The 20,199-nt window shown below is 41.9% G+C and overlaps 2 protein-coding genes across 3 annotated transcripts in view; one reads left to right on the forward strand and one right to left on the reverse strand.

Moving 5' to 3' along the window:
* Nucleotides 1–9,623, forward strand: part of st6gal2a (ST6 beta-galactosamide alpha-2,6-sialyltranferase 2a) — a 59,310-nt gene extending 49,687 nt beyond the window's left edge. Inside the window, exon 7 of one of the 2 annotated variants that reach the window (XM_080478446.1) lies at nucleotides 5,969–9,623. In XM_080478446.1, coding sequence (XP_080334572.1) covers nucleotides 5,969–6,216 — 248 coding nt within the window. In that variant the 3' untranslated portion in view covers nucleotides 6,217–9,623. The remainder of the gene's footprint in view (nucleotides 1–5,968) is intronic. The other variant, XM_080478447.1, reaches the window with a different exon arrangement.
* Nucleotides 831–20,199, reverse strand: part of tmtops2b (teleost multiple tissue opsin 2b) — a 50,903-nt gene continuing 31,534 nt past the window's right edge. Inside the window, exons 3-4 of the mRNA XM_080478448.1 lie at nucleotides 9,685–9,918; nucleotides 831–3,221 (exon numbers count right to left, since the gene is read on the reverse strand). Coding sequence (XP_080334574.1) covers nucleotides 3,006–3,221; nucleotides 9,685–9,918 — 450 coding nt within the window. The 3' untranslated portion in view covers nucleotides 831–3,005. The remainder of the gene's footprint in view (nucleotides 3,222–9,684; nucleotides 9,919–20,199) is intronic.

Here is a 20,199-nt window from a genome sequence, read left to right on the forward strand (position 1 = left end):
CTCTGTTTCTAAACAGCGTTGTTTTGTACACGAAGCTGTGCTTCTAGTAAGGTGACAAACAAACTGGACCTGTTAGAGAAATCTTTGGGGAAATCATTTATCAGAGAAGCCTCGGCCGGACAGGACGCGCCAAGCGCTGCTGCCAGTTTGGGCCGTTTCCAGATGCATCTGCGATGAAGACAAGATTGTGTCTGTTTGGTTCCTCTGGGCTCCGATAACAGCAGGCACTTACAGTCACAGTATAACCACGTTAGAGAAACAGGCAACACTTTGACGTACTCATTGAATACAGCCAAGAAGCGTCTGCTGTGTTCAAACATAAGCGGTTTAAAAAGTGTATTTATCAGGAGAAATCTCTGAAACGTATAAAGTTAGACGAAGGGAAAGGCTACAGTCCTTCACTTCACTTCACTGTCTACATTTAAAATGTCAGCATATTCCTTGGAGGACTGTCTTGTTTATGTTCTTGTCATGTTGCGTCTGCTATAGGCTAAATTTATTAAATTAGCCTATTTTCTACTCAGCTGGGGCCAGTCTTTGATAAAACAATCATTATCCCCCATGCTGCTATCAGGGATGTATCCAGAATGTCCCAGCTTCTGTTTTTAGAGATTATCCACAGACATTGGAAAGCAATCTAGTCTCCTTATCTTACATAGAGAAATTGATGTTTGGCAACAGAAAATATTGCGCTGTCTCATCAATGTGTGGTTATCGAAGTTGAAATATCACACACGTACACAGCCTCGCTTTCTCTGCAGCTTAAAGGTGCATTTCTTTACATGATCATTAAGTTCATTTTCTATCCACTTTCAGAGCATTTTTTTTTTCCAACAACAATAATCTTTATTAAAACAATTGAATTCAACAATAAAACACACTGAATGAACACAGAGGATGAAACACTGAGTTGACTTCCTTCCTCAGATCAGCGTCCAGGTGGGCTCAAGTCAGATCGTCTGTGTTAATATTTGCCAGTCGTCGGTTATGCTCCATGCAACACAAACGTTTGTTTGAGGACCAGGAGGTGTCATCAGTCTGACACGGCTCAGTTTTGTGTAATCCAGCTGCTTCCTGCGCCGGAGGTCAGCGCGCCAGGCAGGGAGACGCTTTAACCTTTGCTGAAAACACACACGTTCAAACACACTTCCAAACATCGGTCTGACCGGGTAATGTCTCCGTTTCTCTCTCGCTGATCTAAAGCTGAATGTGCAACAATACATGCAAACGGGGGAAAAAGAAAGTGCAGTGACATGTAAGGAGGGAAGTACATGAACTCACCAACGGATGTGATGCATTTAAATGGCTACATGCAGACCAAGTTTAAAGTTTATACAATGTCAAAGCTCAGTTTAGGGCATGATGTGTGACGGCTTCTAGCACGAGGCCATATTTACAGTCGAAGCGCTACGGAGGCTGAGGACAAAGGGGAGGAGGAGACGGAATTTAAATGACTACATCAATCCACCAAACCACTGATCGCAGCACAAATATCTGTGAGTTATTATGGCACACTGACGACTGCCTGAAAAGCAGCAAAGCATAGGCACTGGGTGTTGAATTTGTAGACGCAATGTATGATTAAACAAAAATAGATGGCATTTAGTTTAAAAAAGCAGCTTTGACATTTGCGTGTTTGTTTGACTCTAATAACAGAAAGTGTCTTTTTGCTGCATATTAAGAAATTGAACTATTTAATATTTGGACCCCGCCGCCCCTCTTTAATTACATCAAAACATTTATCGATTTGATTGTTGCACAGAAACTAAAAACAAAATAAACCGATTTTTAATGATTTTCTTCAGTATTTGCTCTCGACACTTGAAAGCGGCGCGGAGGTTGCTTTAATAACGGCTCATCTGTTTTGTCACTCTGGCATCTATTATCTGTCTCTTGACAACAGCTCATTGATTCCCTGCCGAGTCCAGATCAGGTCGATTGGCTGGACAATGAAGCTCGGTATTACTGCGGTCTGAGTGGTTTTGGCACTGTGGTTCTGGCGGAGAAATGGAAATCACTGTGAAGCTCGTCTGTCGGTCGATAGACGTGCTGATACGATCAAACGCAGCATGTATGATACACGCCTCCAAGCAGCTCGGAGTCTGAATTCCTCCTCACACTCCCCGAGCTTGAGGACATTTATTTCCCTAACAAGATAAAACGTTATCTTTAATTTGACGAGAAGAGTTTGGTTAAAGTCCAATTCTTCTCATCTTAATCCCGGATTAAAGAGGGAGTTCAAAAGTGCAGCACTTGTAGTTCATACTATGAACACATCTGTTTTGTGGTGATTTTTCTGTACGACGCTTCTTCGATCCAGGACTTTTAGCAAAGATCTTTCTCTTTGTTTTTGGGAGGATGTTGGTAAGTTTCTTCAGGACGACTGTAAACTCGTCAGGCGTTGTTGTGTGCACTGAACCGTTCATAACGCATGATTTACTCCAACTTGACATAACATAATCTGATAGTTTTTTTTTTATTTTGGTTGTCAGTTGTAATTATTGAAATTCAATTTAAGATCTAGTCCAGAAAGTCTTTTCCTTCATATTCAAATTTCTCTCTCAGACGATACAGTTCAAAAAGAGTTTTTCTCAGATATTTTTCACCCGGTTTGTCGAAGTTTTCAGCAAGAGAGAAAGAAAATGCTCAGTTGATAATAAAACGATCAAGTGAACTTTAGAAGAATAACTCGACGCATCGTCTTTAATGTTTGTTTTTAAAAGGAGATGTGGGGGGAAAAAAACGTCACGTAGCTGTAATGATCCGATGTTCACACGCACCACATCTACTTCTGTGGACATCTACTGTCTTTTATAGTAAAAACACTTATAAAAAATTGAAACTGAAAGGACACAGAAATGATTCCTCTCTGCACCAACACAAGCTCACACTTAAAGGACATTTACTTCCTGAATGCTTCATGCGTTAGTCCACAATCCACTGCGGCCAAACGGTGTGAGCGTAGTGGAGCTCAGTCCCTCCATCCTGTCTGAGGTGTCCGGGGCTTAGGGCGTAGCCTCGGGGGGATTGGTGTGCTTGGTGCCGGGGGTGCTGGAGCACTGGTTGATCACGTCTGTGGAGAGGTGGGCAGTGCAGGCCACCGTGTTGCTGTGGATGCGACGGTTTAGATGGATCACGGTGGTCTTGGAGGGCATGGAGGTGTTCCCGTTGTCCGACGACAGGCGACTGCAGTGAAACAGAATCAGGAAACACCTGTAGAACTGAGACGGAAAGAAAGATGGTCGGAAACATGTCTCCCTCAAGTCCTGCCACATTATCAGAAAGAGGGGCTGACCTTGGTTTCACACTGGCTGTGCTGTTTGATTAGGCGTAAATCATCCCTTAGTGCAATTTCATGTCCTCACATTCAACATGTGGTGTCAGCAGAGGGGAGGGAACCATCCCCCGATGTCCTGTTGCTCCGGCGGACGAGATCGCTCCAAACACTTAGAGGTTAATTTGACCTTGAAGGTCATCTAACACGTTAGCTGGAGAAGTGGAAGAGCCACTTGCTGGAACGTAAGTGCTTGCTCCTGTTTTTATCTGTGTTTCCGGAATATTTTGCGGCGGTGAGTCATGATGCATGTTGGCTATTTTGGTTTCCGTTAAGTCACTCCTTTGTATCGCGTATCAAGAACCTGCGCATCAGCGAGTGACGGCAGTGAAGCGCCTTCTTCCTTTGGTGCACATGTAGGAAACGAGGAGAATGTTGAGACGTTTGTGTTTTTCTTAATGCTTTAGTTAAAATCGCTGATGTTTTGAAATCATACATCCTCTTTATTTTGTGTTACTTGTTCAGTAAAGGCTGTCTTTGTTTTCTTTTTCTTTATATGCGCGAAGCGTTTCATGGAATACAGGAGCGTCAAACATGAGGCCCGTGGCCCAAAACCGGCCGGCAAGAGGCTCCAATCCGGCTAAAGCACCAAGCAGATTGTAAAAATACTTTTTTTTTTTTTTTTTTTAATAAATCTCTTAAGACTAGTGGGCACAACCCAACCCTGAGACCCGGGCTGAGATATCAGCATGAGCTCATGCTGTCAGCGTCAGTTTGTAAAAACAAGGTGTTGTTTTTTTGACGTTTCACTGTGTTCTGCATCAGAAAGTATCAATAAAATTAGCTTCAGGTTGAGATTGTTGTAATTTCTAGGAGTAATTATTGACATTTTCATGGTGTATACTCTGCCACATGGCAAAGAAAAACTTAAAAGTTCAAATTTAAAGGTTATCCTGGCACTATTGTACCGGTCCAGCCCACTCAAGATGAAACTGCTCTGTATGTGGCCCCTCAACTAAAATGTGTTTGACTCGGCTGATGTAATATCTTTTTCTTCAAAACCATTAAAGTTTTATTTCGTTTAAAGTATTCACCTTTTAAAAGGGAACGTTCCACGACTTCATTTGAACCCTAAACACTCAGAAGATCACCTGCATGTATCCTTATTGTGGATGTTTGGTAGAAGAAGCGATAGCTAGCGTTCCAGTCATTCTTCAGTTCCCACAGTTTCTGAACAGTTAATGAAACGCAGTTTTCATGCACTTTGCGGCTGATCTGGTGAGATTCCTTGTGTAATTGTTCAGTCATTGACACTCAGAGAAAAGAAATGTGCAAGCCATTCCTATTCACCTGTTTCATGTTATCATGAAACACCTTCTGTCAGAGGGATTTCTCCTGGTGAATTGTTATGCCGGGGAAGAGCGGCAGAAAAGCAAGCGTTAAGCCATATCGGGGAGGAAATGATAAACAGAAATCAGCAGGAATGTGCAAAGCATGGCCGAGTGAAAAAACAACAAAAAGAAACTCAATATATGTGCATGAACCTGCTGCACTTTATGTTGGCTGCATATCAAAGTGTATGAAAGATATCATGCCGAGCACATGAAGCGCTCTTCATATATTATGAATTCAGCTCAGTTTGTTTTTTTTTTCCCAGCGTGAGAAGACATTTGCTGAAAACACTTGCTCTTTTAATCACACCTGAGAATCACAGTCCTAAGCACTTCTAAGATTTAGTTCTAGTGTCAATCATAATAAATGTTTTTTTTTTTTCTGGAAGGCGTTTCAGGCGCTGACGTCGGCTGGGAAAAAAAAAAGCAATCCTGGTGTAAACCTGTCAACGTGTAAAACCCGTCAGCATAGAAATACAAGCGTGTTTATGTGCTCGCTCCCGAAAGGTGTTGTGCAAATCAAAATGCTTGTGTTGCTGATTCAACTTCACTGGAGTTATAAAAAGGTTCACGCTGTGGAATGTGCTCAATGTGTCGTTGGACTCCTCTGACAGACATCTCCACCCACAGGTTCTGTTTTTCATGCTGATAACTCTAGAAGAACTATAGATTACCAAGCGTGTCTGTTTGCTGTTGGCTCCAAACCCCTGAATTTGAGAATATATATGCTGTGTATTTGAAAAAATAAAGATTTGGTTGATCTAAATTCAAGTCTGCTGAAGACCTTTGTGTTAAGAGTCTCTGTGTGATGTGACTTTTGGGTAGGAAAGTATTCTGTCGTGACCATTTTGTACTAAAAGTTAAAATATGTCAACTAAATACTGAGCCCTTTGGGTCTTGTTTGATTTCACGATGTTTCACATGAGCTCAAAGTGATTTTGTGAAGTTAAGTGTCTTGATTATTTCCGTGAATAAGAAGTTTTCTAGAAAAAAAGGGATCAGCTTCCTCAGAAAACCCTACACAGGAGTTACTCTGTGTTTCTCTAAGCTTCATGTCTTCAGATCTACTTTGTTAAACTGAAGTGTTTTAGGTCATAAGACACAGCTTCAGTTTAACAAAGTGAAAAAGAAAGGGCTTGAAACCTGGATGATGGGTTCAAATCTACACGAAACATTTCGATCCCATGAAGAAAGGCGGATGTGACGGAGTTTCACCTCCTGCAACCTGAAACTGTCCAGGTCTACTGAAGCAATGATCCAATGAATGGAAATGCTCCAACTTCTCTCTCTGCTCACATTGCAGGTATCATGATGATGATGGCGCTGTGCGAGCAGCTGCACGTGTACGAATACATTCCCTCCATGAGGCAGACGGACCTGTGCCACTACCACGAGCGTTATTACGACGCCGCCTGTACACTGGGTGCCTACCATCCCCTCCTCTTCGAGAAGACCCTGATCCAGAGGATCAACACCGGCCCTGAGAGTGACCTCCGGAGGAACGGACGCGTCACTCTTCCAGGCTTTAGCACCGTCAACTGTGACATCTGATATATGAAACCTGACCCTCTGAGCCTGAACACAGACTAACACTCTGGCCTTTTCTGGCTGACCAAGGGAGAGATGCAATAAAGTCACAGCAGACGAGGAGGCTGAAGCTTACAAGTTTCAAATTAGACCCGTGAAGAGCATAAGCCATAGCCCTCCGGGGAGGGATCAGCGCCGGGGTTTCGGAGAGATCTTCTCTTCAATAAAAATGGTTTACTTGACCAGAGACTGAAGGGAGGAGTCTCTGAGATGAAGCTGATTATGGAGAAAAAAAAAAGGAAAACTTTTCTGCTTTAGCTGAGCCACGTTAGCTGTGGAGCTGACTAGAGTAGCAACAGATCACTGCTTAAGGTAGACGCGTGAATTTTAAATGACCACGGTGTGTTTTGACCATGTAAAATCTCAGTTTTGCAGTGCAGTAGGGGTGGTTTTCCATTTAAAGGAAACTCCACAGTTTTTAATGGTGGGGTTGTTTCGGTTTATTTGTTTGTTTGGGTTGTTTTTTTTTACAGTTTTTCTCACTGGTCCAAAGGGTTGTGAATAAACAAGTCATCCATGCTGAATGTCTCAATATACAGTCATACAATCACACATTCATGAAGCAGGAGGATGTGCAGTGGGACGATTTACATGAGTGGAAGCGTCGCAGCACACAGATTACTGTACATATCTTCCTGTGAAATCAGAAGTTGTGTCTCGTGTCGTCATGAGGGATTAGTTTCACTACTGATGCTGTAAAGCTAAATACTAGATTACGGTCCTGTGCACGCCGGCTGACCACCACCAGTCTGTCGCTCCGTGTTTTTGTTTGTCTGGTTTCGGGTGGAGGAGTAAACGGGGCCAAATGGGATCTGCGGAACAAACAGGTGCTCAGAACAGCCGTAACCCTGTGCCTAGTGGTCGACCGAACACTTCCCTCGGGTTGCCTTGTCCACGGTTCAGATACATGCAGTACACGTTGTGCAGGAACGCGGCGCAGCCGGATCGCCGTGGAGCAGCTGATATTTGTCAAGTGATGTACATCAGGGGATTCTCAGCTCTGCCTCAGTGATCACCAGCCCCCTGGTTTTGTTTTTCTGTTTATTTGAAGATCAGTAAACTGGATTGAATGTATTTTCACCATGACGTGTTGTGGCCGAGCCCCTGCTGGAGCCCACCTGTGCGGTATGGTAAGCTTATATACAGCAAAATGCAGGGTTTCTCTCTCTTTTTTTTTTTATTCTTTTGTTTGTTTAGTTTTTTTTTAACATCATGAAGCAGATTCCCTACATGTAGAAATGTCTCATACTTTCTGAATCCTCTCATATTGGTCTGTACCAGTCCTGCAGCTCAAGAGTGTAGACGATTATTAAAGAGGAATTCAGACCAGTAATATCCTCAGATTTGCTTCGTCTCCACGTAGGATGATTTTTATGTTTACAGTGAGCCCGTGCCGTAGCTGCAGAAAGCTCGAGAGGTATTCAGTCGGTGTGGAGAAGTGAGTAGGATGGAATTTCCTTCTCCCCTGCGCTCATGTAGTCGGGGGAGAATTTGTCTTTTTCTTTTCTTTTTGCCTATAACAGATTTTTGTTACTCATTGTGCATTTCTACAAAATGTGCTCGTGCCATTGGTTGTGGTTTGGTAAATGATGTGAAAACATCAGAGTAGTTTGATGTGCGGACGATGGCTCTGCAGTAGTCGTACAGTAGTGTGTCGATGGTTCTGGGGGCCGACTGGGGCTGGGTGTCACGTGAAACCTGCTCATTCAAACACACTGTGAAAACTCTTGTTTTCTCTTGTTGTTCAAAAAAAACAAAACAACAACCATTCATACATATTCTGACCATATTTGTCTTTGGGTACTTGTATTTTATATTAAAGTATTAAAGCACTGTAAAGTTCATTTTCGTAAACCTTTCTGGAATTGTATTTGACAAAATGTCTATGAGCATGTATGTAGGATGAAAAGGAAAGAAAAAAATCAGATGACGATGACTAATTCAGTGAATTACTTGCACGACAAAGGTGCTTCATCACATTGATGTGATATTCTGTTTATTGCCCCGAAAGCATTTTCCCACAATGAGATATTGACAATGCTTTAATGGCCGACGATGGAGCCGAATCACTCGAAATGCTATAGATTGTTGAAGAATGGTCTCCTGTTAATTGGAAAGCTTGTATGACGCCGCCCTGCCTGATGTTTCCTGTCACTCAGTGCTCAGTAATAATTATTAATTTGACGCCCAGCCCCGGTTCGCTAATAAATCCTGACCCCAGGAAAGTCGGCAGCAGACTGTACCAGAGACTTAAAAAAAAAAAAGAAAAGAAAGAAAACTGTTGAAGATGCTTCTGGAGGTTTCGGTGTTTGTTTAAATCATGCAGGTTTTCAGCTGTGCTGTAGGTTCTGTTTCTCTGAGAAAAGCGACGTGTTTGTAGTGGTTGTGATTGTAGCACACTGAAGGTGCAAAAAGCCCTCCACATAGTGTACGTGTATATTTCTAACAACCTTCAGTTCCCGATGCACACGGCATGCAAATCAGGTTCAGGGCTAATACTTTAAACTGTCTGTGCTGTACTGTGCCGCCAATAGAAAACAATGTCATTTATGTCCTAAGAGGCTGCAGGAGTTTCTTTTTAAAGTGATGTTTTTGCAGGTTTCTTTGCATGCCTATGAATCACGTCCAGCTCTACTGCAGCCATCAGCACTTCCCCCTGGAAGCACTTTACCCAGTGCAATGCCTTCTGGCAACTTCATCTTTGCATCTTACTGTTGTGCCAATTTCCATCTATAATGACCTCCCAGTCGGGCGGGTTAATTGCAGGACGCGGAGTCAGAGTAACGGCAGACCTTCTAAGGTGCTGTTGCTTTTCTCTGGGATGCTTAAGGTCGAATTTAATTACATTTTCTCTACTTTCTTTTTAGGGGACTGCTTTATTGCCCGTTTTAATTAGAGGAAATTGTTCTGAAACTTGACATTAACCCTCATGTAAATGTGGAGAAATGAGGAAACATGTTTGGCAGCATTGACCATTAAATTTTGCCCCTCTGTCAGCCTCGGTCGCTCGCGCTCCTTCCTCTTGAGGCCTGTTTTTTATGTCCTGCTTTCATTCAGGGTTGTGGGAAATTTGTCCACCACACTGCCTCTGAAGGATTGTTAAACATTTGAGTGTTTTTTCCTATGTGACCATCCTGCAACTTCCTGCAGTCTTCTATAAGAGGGGAAGAGAAAAAGAGACGTTTGTGATTGAGCAGAATAAGAGTGAACGTGTCTTTCACTCCTAGCAGCCTTAGGGTGTTGTTGATTTCTATTTTTCGGTGAATTATATTCTAATTACACTTGAATGGGTGTTTAAATAGGCCATTTGTATGATTTCAGTTGTTGTAATTTGTCCTTTTTTACTGTGTAAATAAAGCGGTTGTATATGTCATGTGTCTTGTTTACTTTTTTCCCCCAGTTGGACAACAACAGAAAGTGTCTGTGACTCACCTGTTTGTTCATGAGTATGTAGATGAGAGGGTTGATGACGGTGCTGCTCTTGGCCAGTAGTGAAGGAACCACGCTGGCCACAGGACTGATGATGTTGGGCGGGCCGAACGTCGCCATCATGGCCACGACACCATAAGGCATCCAGCAGAGCAGGTAGCAGGCTGCTGTGGTCAGAACCATAAAGAGTATGTGGTACTCTCTTTTCCTGGCGGCGGTTTTACGGATCTTACCCACCTGTGGAGGAAGGGAGAGGAAAATATAATGAATCCATATATTTTTATGTTTTTCCTTAAAGTGGCACTATGTAATACTTCAGTCGTGCCTCTTTGGTGCAGAGGATGGCAGCGCTGAATCGCTCTCCGTCCTTTGCTTTCACAGCTTTTGTCTTTCTCGTGTTTATGGATGTTGAGGCGTGCCAGTTATATTCACACGTGTTTTTTTTTCTCCAAACATTTTGAGAAGACACCATAATGTAAACAAACCAGAAAATCAAAAAAGATGAAATTTGGCCTGCCTCCCGCTCGCTGCCAACTCGTATCTTCTCCATTCTGCCACGACTAAGTTAGTTAAATAGCAAAAGCTCTATTATTGTGTGTACGAGTGATGGAGAGGATAATATGTGTGTGATAATAGTAATAGCAAAAAAAAGTATCAAAGTACCAGCAACATTGAAAACATGCGGAAATGTTTTAATAGTTAAAGTCTTGAGCTGATATGGCAAAAACTCATGGAGGATTTTTTGTGTTTTTTTTTTCACCAAAATCTCATCGACTTCAAATGGGACATTTTTTTGCAGATTTTTGCGGGACGCAGTTTGGCAAACCGTTAACATATGTCCGAGTACACTATTACCACATTTTTCTGCACATTTTGATGTGCTTTATGTACTGTATACAAACGGCTAACAACGTGGGACTAGTCACACCAAGAAAATTCCTGTGGAAGAAAAATAAAATGAAGTATGGCAGATTACAAGAACTGCCTATATATAGGCGGGCACACAAAGAACTTCACAATCCAAACACATTTCTATTAGTAAAGCTTCATTTAAATCAATGACAACATTTAGAAAAAGATCCTGGTACACGCTGAAACTGCAGAATTGTTGAAAAATAATGTAGTTTTCCTTTAGGGCCACTAGTAGGAGCTGTGCTTATGTGATAAATTCAAGCAGAGAACAGTACACTGTAAACCTACAAGGACCTTTAAATAAACTTTCTTACTTTGTCATTTTGAGAGAAACTCTTGTTTGTAAGAACAAAAATGTGTCTCCTTGAGATCCAGACGATGGTACAGGAAATGTGAACTCTACTGCTTAATTCCAGAGCAGCACAAACAGCATTCTTTCATTCCTACTGTCAAACTTCACATGCGTGTGTGAACTATTTTCTAAGACCTTAGTGAGCGTGTGCAGTAGCATCGTTTCAGAAAAGTCCCATTTTCCCCATTTACATGGAGACGGAACTAGAACATTTGCAAAAAGTACAATTTTCTGTGACTCCAAGCACCGTTGTCATGACAACAAACACAACAAAAGTTTGTAGTTTTCATTTGAAAACGTAATTTTGGCCTTAGGTTGATGCGAGGAGATGAGGCGGTAAAGCGATGAGGCTCAAGCTGTATGAGCGGGGGAGCTCATCGTCCCTCACTTTAACCCCTGTGTCAAATATTCTTCCTGCTGCTGCTTCAAGCGACTCAATGCACCAAGTTGTGGTACAGACTTGTATTGCAAACTGAAATCGGTTTAGACATGAAAACAGCAAAACAGCAGCAAATCACAAATCTGACTCCTTGAGTCTTCGACTGAACCGTCACATATTGTAGTTTTAAAAGTTCTTTCTGACTACTTTGATTTTTCAATCTTGAACCTCATTGTAGTTCCCTCTGTCAAAAGACTTAATGGAGATATCAATATTTCAGAGAGCGTATTTTCAAAGAGATGCACAGACAGATATAACAGGTCTGTGCATTGTACAGCCAATATTCTCATTGTGTTTGACAGCATAGCGATCATTAGAGTCATTCGGAAAAAAAGTTGTCTAATTGTGGGGTAAGAAAAAATTGATTTGAAGAAGATGTTGACGTCTGAACACGACTTTGTTTGTGGAGAAAACATTGCTGTGCTTCATTCACTATTAGCAGGCAGACCTCACAAAGAAATCCAATAAGTTCACTATTGCAGAGCCACAACCGCAGCTTCTCAAAACATTGCTGCATACTGCTTTGATATAGACGTCAGCATTTAATGGATTTGGTTTCAGACGGTGGCACAGCCTTCCTTCCTCCTAATGGGCTCCTCAGGAAAATTAATGACAATAATAGCATCCTTTAATTTCACGGCTTTATCTTGAAATATTATACAACAGGTGAAAAAGAAATGACTGAATTGTGAAGCACTCCTCTAAAGCCAATTAAAATTGCCACTCTATATGATTTATGGAAACCAGATATGATGGTTTTTACGTCCTCGGGCCGGAGGAAAGGTTGGTAACGATTTACTGATGCTTCACTGCACCTTCAACCGTAAAAGGCAACTCATGTATGAACTTATTTTCAATCTTACAAACTAGAGAATGAATGAAACTGAACAGCACAAACTATTAGAATAAACAAGATGCTATTTTCTGTAGGAAATGTGAACCAACAGCTCGCCTCTGTTGATTTTTGTCACTGCTGGTAGAGACAAAGTATTAATGTCACTTCACCAATCCAGTAAACAAAACATCTGTATCTATATTAAGATAAAAGTAAAATGTGAAACTTCACACACTTCAAAAATGTGAAGAAACACGTCCTCGCTGGGCAGGTGAAAGCAAATCCAAGGCTCATTGTTGTTCTGTACAAGGCCTTGATAAATAATAATAAAGAAATAATAAAATAAAACTCAAAATACTTCCTCCTGATATGAAAACGGGAATGCCAACTCTGATACAGAGCACGAGGTGAATAATTCCCTCTAGAAACCTCAGGCACAGGTGCAACAGTTGGCCCTCGTTGGCAGTCAGAGGTCCTTTCAGTTCCTTATTGTTTAAAATCAGGACTGAATACCTGCATGTGGCTGATTGCCTGGTTCCTTTCTTTACAAGGGATTAACCAGCAGGGCTCTTTGTCACAAGTCAAACCAGGTGAAGATGTGATGTAAACAGTGATGCCGGTAACGCCTTACTTAGTAATGGGTTTTTTCAGTAACGAGTAATCTCATGCGTTACTATTACTTAGTACTGTTACTAGTAATCAGATTAAAGTTACTTCTCCAAGTCACTGTGCGTTACAACTGCAGAGTCCAGCAGGACGAAATTTCCTGTCTGTAAAAACCGCTTTATTATTCAGCTGAACCGGGCCGCTTCTTCGTTCTCCACACACACACACACACACACACACACACACACACACACACACACACACACACACACACACACACACACACACACACACACACACACACGTTCATCTGACCCGCCCCCTTCGCCACTCTCAGCCAATCACAGGCCGCACTCGACGGTGCGTTCAGGTAACACAAAGGAATCGGAACTAACAAACATCGATAAGTGTTGTCATTGCAACAAGAACACAACTGCAGAGATGGTACACTATTTTTGTGATTTTCCTGAGTAAAAAGATATATTGGCAGGAAGCCCCGCCCCTTTTTTCAATCAATCAATCAATCAATCAATCAATCAATCAATCAATCAATCAATCAATGAAAGACTTAATTTCTCCCTGGGGTCCAATTAAAAGGTCGCTTAGAGCAGGCCGTGCAAATAAATAAATAGATAAATAGTGCAACAACAGACAACAAGTACATCATGGGGTAAATAAATACCATTAATAGTAAAAATGTGATAATAAAACCATGAGTCAGATATAAATACAACAAAGAATGAAGGTCAAAGGTTAAAAATGTATAAACTACATATATACTGTATATGGTGCAGGAGGCAGTGATCAGCAGTTTTTTCTTTTTCATGTTGAGACAAAGGGGGGGGTGTTGTCAGCAGCTGCTGCAAGTAACGTGTAATCTTTCTCAGTAAAGTAACTAAATGACTTTTTAAGGAGTAATTAGTTACCAGTAATCAGATAACTTTTTCAAGGTAACTGTGGCAACACTGGCTGTAAATTCCGTTGTGATTGTTTGAGGCTCCGTTTAAATGAAAACAAAACTTTCAAACTCATTAGACAGCAATTAAACGGGAGGAGCCACAAAACCTTTGTCACATTCGGGGGATTCGTTTACTGGACAGCGGTGCTCCGAGTCTTTTCCTTTTTTTTCATATCTGCTGCCAAAGTGGAACTTTTCTTTCACGCTTCTGATTCCAATGCACTGTGGCTGCACATGCACACCACCGCCGTGGTAAATAGTTCTGCTCATTCACGAGTAATGAACATGGTGGCCTCTGGAGTGGTTGACTCCCAGTCCGTACTCTAGTTTTAGAGGGGATACCCTGAGTTTGATGATTGAGATTCACCCCTGATAACATCCAGTCTGTCATCAGTCCATACGAATGTTGGGTTCTCTCCATTTTGTGAATGTTTATAGCGTGTTGTTCTCTGCACACGTTTGTGTGGTTTCATCACAAAAACGTGCAACAGCGCCACCTTGTGGGCCGGTAGACTAACTACATAGTCGTCAGTGTGTCTGCTGCTGTCGTGTCAACGCAACACTTTTCTTTAACAGACGAGGCGTTGTCACGTGGAACATTGTGATGCAAACCACTTTGACTTAACCTGCTCCGCTCCAAAACAGCAAGATGTCAAGTCTCCGTCTGTCCCGTCCAACCTCCCGGGAATCCGTGTGTGTGTGTGTGTGTGTGTGTGTGTGTGTGTGTGTGTGTGTGTGTGTGTGTGTGTGTGTGTGTGTGTGTGTGTGTGCCTGCTGCGCCTGTGCATCTCCCCTCATCTTTCCAATCACCCCTCCCCCCATCATGTGGCTCACCTCTGTCTCCGCCCTTCCTCCCTGCGTATCTGTGTCACATCATCTCTGCTGCTCAGCACTCAGAGATCCATTAACTCCCCCTGGGAGTTCTGAGGCTGCAGGTCTTTAAGCTCAATTACAATTTATTGGGAGGATCGGATTTTTTTTGCGTGGTCATTTCAAACGTGACCTGTCGTGTGAACGTCATCTGACCGGAAGTTTTCAGGTCCCAGAGCGCAGAAGACGACATGAAGTCACGCGGAACACGCTCTTTACACATGGCACGCCGGTCAGCACCAGGGTTGCCAGATGTGACTCACTGTTTTCAGCCTGAACAATGTAAAACCGAGACACCTCAATTAAAAACCAGCCCGAATCTCAGCCTGTGTAGGAATCATGTTGAAACTGTGAAATGATCATATGTGTAATAATGAACACGCCATAAACACACAAATAAACAAAGTTAAGAGAGTTCGGCTCTCCAATCGGGGGATACCGCCAGATCAGGTAACGCTGGTCAGTGTGTAGATTCATTTTCAAGTGGTTGTAAAATACGAGCCGACAAAATCTAAACATGAAGAAGGAAAGAAGGAGAATGAGGTGAAAATAGAGCTCAGCTTTTAACAGCTTTTAAAATGATGGCGAAGCCGCTTCCTCCGGCGCTCGTCGGTGACGTCAGTCCCACGTCGATGACGAAGCAGTCGCTTGTAGAAAAATATCTGAATTGGTACCACATATGATTGTACGGAAGAGTTTTAGGGCAAATGAAGAAAAAAAAAGTCGAGATTTTTTTTTTTCACGGAGAGACGTCTGTCCATCCCTCATCCTGTAGATGTGAATTCGCTTTAAATCACTTAATTCTGACTATATCGGGTTGCTTACTGCTTATGGACGTGTGATTTTACACAGGATTTCCTTGATTAATAAAACACATTTAAATAAGCAGCCCGGGATCCGAGCCTTTGTCCTTTGTACTCGATGAACTTCCTCTCCAGAACCAGGCAGCAGGCTGCTCTGTCTCTTCTAGTCCTGATACTGATGATAACTGCTCCGTGTTTATGAGCTACATTCTGTCCTGAAGCATCTTTTCACCACTTCATTAAACCGCCTGATATGCATTTTGAGGAAGCGGTCACACACGCTGGCATGTGGATGGACCGACTTTTTTTTCCACCGTGAAAAAATAAAATCTCAGCTTTGATTTTCGACTTTTTCTGAAGCGCATGAAGGTTTGGGGGGTTTTTTTGCCTCCAAATTTTTTTTTTCTTCAGTGGCCCTAAAACTCTTCCGTATGATTGAGTCCTAGGTCTTGTGTGAAAAAACCCCGAATTGGGTGTGATTTCCCTGCAGTGTGAACGAGGCCTTCTGTTCCTTGTCTTCCAGTGTTTGGGCACCTCTGTCTGTTTATCTGAACTCTCACGAGCTTTGAGGTTTGATAATAAACCTGGAGAACTCAACCTTTGTGCCAGTCTGCTTTTGGGTCCGCCGTGTTTGTGAAACATTTCTGTTGGAAAAATCTTGTTTGGTCTCATAAAATATGAAGAGTCATTTTGCGGTCTGTGTTCAGGGATGACCCGTGTCAGCGCTGTTCAAGCCTCTGTGCTGCTTTTGGTGTCCTTCAATGCAGGAAGCAGGTGGATCGTTCTCAAAACAATTCCAGCCTTCAGGAAGACGCCGACTGACTTCAGACAAACTCCTGGACGATCATGCAGAGGTTGGACTGTGACTTTGTCTCTTCTTGCAAGAATAATGTAATAAAATTGTCTAAAACCTTCTCAAACCGCTCTCAGTCTGATTCCTGTGTTTTCTGTCTCCCTGAGGGTTTCTTACGAGGAAAATTCTCCCGACAGTTTCCCTAATATAATATTTCTTCTACCACTTATTGGTCATTCATCATCCCAAACCTTACATGCATGATAGGAACACACTAGTCTGTTTCCCCGTCTTAATAAACCTTATTGAAGTGAGTTCTGAATTGATGTTTCATGCTAGACAATACCTTTTTTAAAAACACATTTATTGTGTTTCCCTGCGGCGCCGTGTGAAAACGCAGAGAGGGCAACAGAAACAGCACGAGGAGGTTACGAGCTCTTGTTTTGCCCGTTGGAAGGTGAGCTGAGTGAGTCTGCTGATAGGAGGCAGGACGGAGGAACGCTCAGATTCAGGTCCCACACAAACATGAAAAACAACAACAGTGGAGAAAGAAAGGAAAGTTCATCCAGCCGCAGTCGACGCTTCTTTTTGCGGAAATTGTCTGCATCCTACAAATTCACCAAGTAGGGGCTGACTGTTCTTATCATTGGTTTTTATAATATTGTAAGAATTGCCTCTTCTGTTTTTTTTCCTCCCACAAACTGCAGCCTGCAGATAAACAACACGCGACGTCTCCAGCAACTTTAAATATCGGTGTCCTGTCTCTGTGATATTTTTGCCACATTTGCCTCACACGTCCAAAAATCATTCACCAGTTGAATTCAAACTTGCGGGACTCAGTGAGACTGAAAGATCAGCTGGAGCCGCAGGTATTGGTTTTCTCTGGATACCTAAACATGTCTGAGGTTAATTGGCTGAAAGCCAATGTGAATGTGTGTGGTTGGTCTGGACGGACGGGGGATTTCTGTCTCTCAGCTGGATGAGTGACTTCATTGATCGTTTTGCTCCCTGTTTCACTCAAATAGCTTAAAAGGCATAAAAACACTCAAACCAAATCAGTCCGACCACGAAACCAAGAAAAAGAAAAAAAAACACTGTTATGAGTCAAGTTTGTATTAATTTAATGTGTCTTAGCTCAAGAATATACCTTAGCTGTATTTTTGTACAGTACATCAAAAGGTAACAGAACTAGTTAGACCAATCTGGTTCTTGGGAAAATGAGAGCAAAGATAAACAAGAGACCGTTAAAGATTAATTTTGCAACAGCTGACTAAAGTGATTTTGTCCTTCAGTTGTGCAAATTCCATTACGCATCATTATGAAGGCCGATTTCCACACAGTGAACGACATCACATTAAAAATCACTTTTCCTTTTCTGCTTATTTAGCAGGACGGATTAACTTTCCCCCAGGGGTCCCTGGGGGATTCATCTATCTGCAACTTAATCCTAATCCAATTAGAGTTATCCCACCAACATTCTCTGAATGTCTTCATAGACAGGTGGCTCTGCTTTAATCTCAGCCTGAGCTTCACTCATCTCTTACTTACCTGAATTAAAATGTTCTCACCTGGGATTCTCACATACTCGTCACAGCGTAGAGCTCAATACTTTCTCATAATTTTATCTAAGACTCACAGAAACTTAACCTGAATAATCCTCAATTTAAACGCAAATGGAGCTGCGAGGCTGAAGCAGCATGATAATCGCTGTCGCAGGAGATGCCAAGAGTACGCCTGTGTTAAAGAAACATTTCTAACAAAATGCCCTGTCCTTTGTAATGTTAGTACTCAGATTAAATGCAGTAATATTCATACTAAATACCATTTGTTTTGTTTTGAGTTACAGCACTCATATTTATCTATAACTATTTATAGCAAACCGGCTATGGTTTTACTTGGTATCAAATCAGGAAAAGAGAGCAGTGATGTCACAATTCACCACACACACACACACACACACACACACACACACACACACACACACACACACACACACACACACACACACACACACACACACACACACAAGTACAGTATATATACAGTATATATACAGTATATCTTCTCATTCTAATTACAATCTTAAATCTGCATTGTCTGCTGCTGTAGTTTTGCACTGAAGCTTTTATTACATTATAAATCCTTTCCATCTTTATTTATTGAGAACTTTTCCTACATTAACACCGTTTTTGCATTTTCATTTCAGAAAAGATTTGCGTCTACAAGGCAACGTTCTGAAAGCAAAGTCTGTGCACGTGGCAGAAACGCTGAAAATGATTTAGTTTTCCTGTGGGGCCACTAGTGGGTGCTGTTGGAATGAAACCACACACGTGCCCGTGTTTTCTGCTCAGGTCGATTATTCACTTCAGTGTTGACGTGTTGAGTGTTACAGAGAAGGTCTTTCTAGATGCAGTGCCATGCTTGTAAGGTGGGGATATCTGACGTCTCTGGCCGGTCGGGTCATTCTTCTCATACTTCCAACAGGTTTTGCCAGAATCCCAGTAGATCAGCAGCGATTAAGAACCAGCCCATCTACCACCAACAATCACAACACATATAAAGTCCATTAAAGCCTCTTTCCTCCCGATTGTGATTCCTAATTTGAACTTCTGCACGTTGTTTTGACCATGTCTATGTGCCTCACATCATTGCTTGCTGATGGCGCAGGTTGTTATTTGCATTCCAGCTGAGTCGGCAGAAATCCGGCTTCAGAAATTCAACCGAGACACGAAAGTTCAACACAATATGTTGGAAGAAGGTTGTGAGCAGATAAAGACATCAGAATCTAGTTTTTTTTATCTCTATTTACCCCAAAATATCTACGCTAGAAAGCTTTTATGCCACAACTCTGATTGCGTGTGAACCCTTTCCTCGTCGGTGTGAGCTCAGCATTTTTCCTCTCGAGGGCACAAACTTCTAATCTTGACGAAGGTGTTTGCTCTCTCGTGCCCCGTTCGCATTGTTGTTTTCGTATTTGTCTTATGTAAAGAAACCGCTCTCTGTGGTCTGTTCAATGTACAATCCCCTCGGCCTGGATCCTGCTTGAAGCAATCAAAAAATGAAATCTTTGTCGAGGCGCGCTGGTTATTTTAAAGTCTCACAGAGAGCTCAGTGTGTCACTGCCCGGTTTGTCTGGGAACCCTTGTCCTCAGAATGCCTCTCAGCATTTCCTCTATTTCTGAGAAATTCTATCTTCAATTCTTCAAGGAAATGTTCCTGGACATTACGAATGAAAGTTGTGAGAGTTTAACCTTGTTTGTGGAATCGATGGCTGGAGAACGGCGGTGTCAAACTCGTTTTAGTTCAGGGGTCTCTTACGCCCCAAAATCCTCCTGCGTGGGCCGGACCGGGTACAAAATGGAACAATAAACTTCAAATCTTAACTTAAGCTTTTCTTCTATATAGCCTCAAGTAGAATCAATGTTTTTGCTAAATGTTTCACAATTCGTACTAAAAATTATATTTTTATATTATATAAGAATAATATATAATAGTAATAATATATTATATTCTTATATCTTATATTACTTACTTAAAGTTAGTACAATCGTGACATAAATCCAATTTCAGTGGAACCTTCTGGTGCAAAATACAGTGAACTGTTGCATTATGCATCTTTTTACAAACTCACCCTGAAAAACTGTTAAAAAGTTTATCATTTCGTTGTAAATGTTTTCAGTTTGCTTTGTTTGTTTGTTTCCTGGGCAGGATTGGAGCCCCTCGGAGGGTTTTGAACCACAGGCCTTATGTTTGACGCCACTGCTTCAAAAACATGATTGTTTCTGTCCCTTTTTTACAAGAAAACTTCATCTTTTAATATCTTAAGAGTACTATTTTTGATTCATGTTACAAATACGTGACACACTGAATCTGTGTATGGAGGGTCATCATGATGAGTAACAGAAACAGTAGATACTCCATTTTCTCTGCTTTCTGTACACGTTTGAATT

Source organism: Lipophrys pholis (genome assembly GCF_963383615.2).
Source record: "Lipophrys pholis genome assembly, chromosome: 13".
Lineage (NCBI taxonomy): Eukaryota > Metazoa > Chordata > Actinopteri > Blenniiformes > Blenniidae > Lipophrys > Lipophrys pholis.